Source organism: Notothenia coriiceps, unplaced genomic scaffold (assembly GCF_000735185.1).
Source record: "Notothenia coriiceps isolate Sejong01 unplaced genomic scaffold, NC01 NC01_scaffold00020663, whole genome shotgun sequence".
NCBI classification, from domain to species: Eukaryota; Metazoa; Chordata; class Actinopteri; order Perciformes; family Nototheniidae; genus Notothenia; species Notothenia coriiceps.
Genome location: NW_011353364.1, coordinates 34750 through 38369, shown reverse-complemented (window position 1 = coordinate 38369; position 3620 = coordinate 34750). Strand labels below are relative to the sequence as shown.

The window sequence follows — 3620 nt, the reverse complement described above, 5'->3', positions numbered from 1 at the left end:
GACAATGTCCACACATTTAAGAGTAGGTTAAAGACTTTCCTTTTTAGTACAGCATACAGTTAAGACTGGTTTTAAACCCCCTTTTATACATCCTCATGGACACTTCGTTTTATGGAATTGTATTTATTGTACTCTAACTGTATTTGTGTCGTGTTATGTTCCTTTTTAAATTGGTATTTTCACATTGATCTTGTAAGATACGTTTGTTGTTTTAACATTGTTTCACATTGCCAATTGTGTTTGTTGACTTGTGAAGCCCTCTGAGACAAATAGGATTTGTGATTTTGGGCTATATAAATAAACTTGAATTGAATTACAAGTTTTGAACTACTGGGCCCAGGACATCAAATTATTATTTTCTTGAAATTCTGATTTTAATCTCAAAATTCAGAGAAAAGTCATAATTTCAAGATCAAAGTCTAAATTCTGAGGCAAAAAGCAGAATTTTAAGAATAAAAAATGGCCGACTGACTTTGTTTCATCATCTGTAGTTTGTAAAAATACACACACAGGGTTTAATACGAGGCTACATTTTATTCAGTGCATCTTATTAGAATAATGCACGACCTCTGTTCTACTAGCAGCACATTCATTATTACTTTAAGGAAACACAAAGAGAAACAGCGCAGATCATCCTTCACATTGATTCATCATTTTTTCAAAACAAGTCGAGGAATGTGGTTCATTAAAGTGACAAAAATAAATTAGTTTAAAAATAAATATTTTCTACTGTTAGCCCTATTGGATTAAACAGGCTGGAAAACACAGGAGTGCAACTACATCACAAGTAAACGCAGCACCATGAGTATTATTGCTGCCAGGCCTTAATATATACACATATATATTCATATGAGATGGACTGGACGAATGCTGCATTCACATCACGTGGGAAATATCATCACAGATGAGTAATCTGTCTGAAAAAAAGACAGGTGGAGTGCAGCTTTTGTGAGTTTGGTGCCACAGATTTAAGGACATACTTCTGAAGTGCTTTTCTGAATACGACGAGATGATGTTTGTGTTGAAAGATTGACAGGTAGCTGTAATTATCTACACTGGCTATAAAAAGATTGCATACTTACGGAAGAGGATTAGGGCAATTTATTTTCTCAGTGTTTGACGTAACTCTGAATTTTGACTTTCAAATATTTTTTGACTTTTTTTCAGAATTTTTACTTTTTTTAATGTTCTCCTTTTTTTTAAATCAGATTTTGACTTTGCTCAGAATTTTGACATTTTTCTTAGAATTTTGACTTATCTCTGTAAAAAAAGTGAGAAAAAGGTTTTCTGATAAAACATTTTTAAAGAATTACTTTTGGTCAGATCTTTAAAAAAAAAACGTGTGGCCCTAATCCTCTGCTGTACATACTAGTGCAATCTAATGTAAGAAATAGGGCTAATTACACGCTGGATTAAATACATTAAGCGGACAGTATTTTTTTGTTAATGGAGGATTTGAATCCGTCTTTTTGAGTCACATGTACAGCACACAGTTTAGTGTTAGGATTGCCTAAATTGATTGATTGGTGCTAAAATACAATCACCAAATGTAATAAGAGGCTTAGTTATACTAATAAAGTGGAGTATCGACCTTTAGGAAAATGGGACTTGAACAGGCTACCTTTGAGTTTCCAAATTCCTACACACTGAGCTCCTAGATTGGGATCTCTTGGGATAAATAAAGATAATTTCAGCAACCACTGGCTCTTTAAAATATACGGGAATTGTCTCAAAGATAAAAGTCAAAGAACAACTTAAACTATCATTCAACTTTGAATAGAGTGGACACAACCTATATTATACAGTTCAGTTGAAATGGTAAACATAAGTGGTTATTATAAAAGGTAAATCCACAAGATCTGTGTTTGAGTTGTGTCAAATCTTTGGTACTAAAGTGCTAAAGATAGTTTTCCACCTTCAATGAAAAACACTGACGAAGCTACAGGTGACACTTCTGTCTGTTTGGTTTGCTGTAAACAAAGACATACAACATGCATACTCATTGGATTAGTGTAAACACAGGAGAATACAGGATTCACTTTCTACCTATTTGTGTACAATTACAGTTTTGCCAATGGAGTCTGGTGGCTTTGAAGAGAGGAGATATCGGCTACAGTTCTTCATCGAAAAGGGCCAACTGCCAGCAAAGTAAAGGGATGCTAATATTCTAAATACAGCGTAAACATAATGGTGTTTTTATGTTTCTAAAATATGTCCACAACAATACATAGCTTAGCTTCCTTCTGGTACTCCTGTCTGTTTCTACAAATTGCATCTAGTGGCGGTAATACACTGACTATGATAGCTTCTTATATCAATCATACAGACTTGGGTTCGCAGTAGGAAAGATGATTAGCATTCTTCTTAAAATGTTTTCCCCTACAATGATGTAGTATATAGCTGACTTAATGTGTGTTATGCTGCTTATAGAGTGGTGTAGGGATGTCATATTATTTTAGGTTGACCCTGAAGGCAGCATCTCCCTGAACCAATGGGATTTCTCCATGTGATCTTGGATTATTGCGGAAAATAATCTCTGTGGCAAACAAACTTTTATGATTCTTACACGTTTTGTTCGGCAGGATCAGGTCACCACCGCTAAGCTAAAGGTAGCTAGTGTTGGGCTATAAAGGAACTACAGCAGGGTCACATGACTTCACGTCAACACCGCTAAACTCAAGGAGGCGTAGGAGTATTAACTGACTGATTTTATATAGTAGAATCAAAATATCTTCAGTTTGTGTTAACCACAGATCTTATTTCAGGCCAAAACACATTCAGAAAACCATTAAAAAGAGAGGACAGGAAGCAGTAAGATGCTGACTCGTTTCAGGGTTTTTGGCTCTCAGATGTCGTTGGACGGCGTTCCTTTGCTCTTGCGCCCGGGCAGAGGGAAGGTGGATTTGCTCTGCGGCTGCGTGAGTCGGCTGGTGAGCTGCGTGAACGGTTCGATGAGGGAGTTTCGCTCGGTGACGCTCACCTCCCACAGCTTCACCTTCTCGCCTCGAGCCCACTGCTGCGCCGCCTCCGGCTCCACCTGGCGACGCTCCCGAAGGTCCGTCTTATTCCCGAGAACGATGACCGTCACCTGCGAACAAACGCACCAAATACTATTCATTTTTTTTACAGATTTTAGATGATGCACTCTACAGTAGCAAGAGATATGACACAATAAAGCATTTCAGGATTTAAAGGTCCCCTATGATACTGTTTTTCATCAATATATTATAGGTCTCAGATATATACAAAATATGTCTCTGAAGTGTTTGGCTCCAAACACCAAACAGATCATTCTAGCATCCCATAATCCCCTCTGTTTCAGCCCTGTTTCCAAAGTGCTGATTCTCTGTCTGTTACTTTAGATGAAAAAAAGGAGCCACTCCCCACGCCCCTCTGAGAGATATTTGATTAAAAAGAACACAATGGTGCTCTAGTACCTCATTCACACCAACGCAACTCCGGTTCAAGCTCCGTGCTAGAGCTTTTCAGGTTCAGAACCGGTTCTTCGGTTTAGCTCCGGCTCTGTTCACACTGCCCAGAATCCGACTGGTGCTGCGTCAGGTTGCGTCATCGTTTGCGTCAGACGTCAAACCATTTGCGGTGCCCAGCACCAGGTCGGA

At 38.2% G+C, this 3620-nt stretch overlaps 1 protein-coding gene across 1 annotated transcript in view; it reads right to left on the bottom strand.

Annotated features, from left to right (window-relative positions):
• Window positions 1-2596: 2596 nt before the first annotated feature.
• Window positions 2597-3620, bottom strand: part of LOC104952865 (NF-kappa-B inhibitor-interacting Ras-like protein 1) — a 2033-nt gene continuing 1009 nt past the window's right edge. Inside the window, exons 2-3 of the mRNA XM_010779775.1 lie at window positions 3438-3463; window positions 2597-3088 (exon numbers count right to left, since the gene is read on the bottom strand). Coding sequence (XP_010778077.1) covers window positions 2846-3088; window positions 3438-3463 — 269 coding nt within the window. The 3' untranslated portion in view covers window positions 2597-2845. The remainder of the gene's footprint in view (window positions 3089-3437; window positions 3464-3620) is intronic.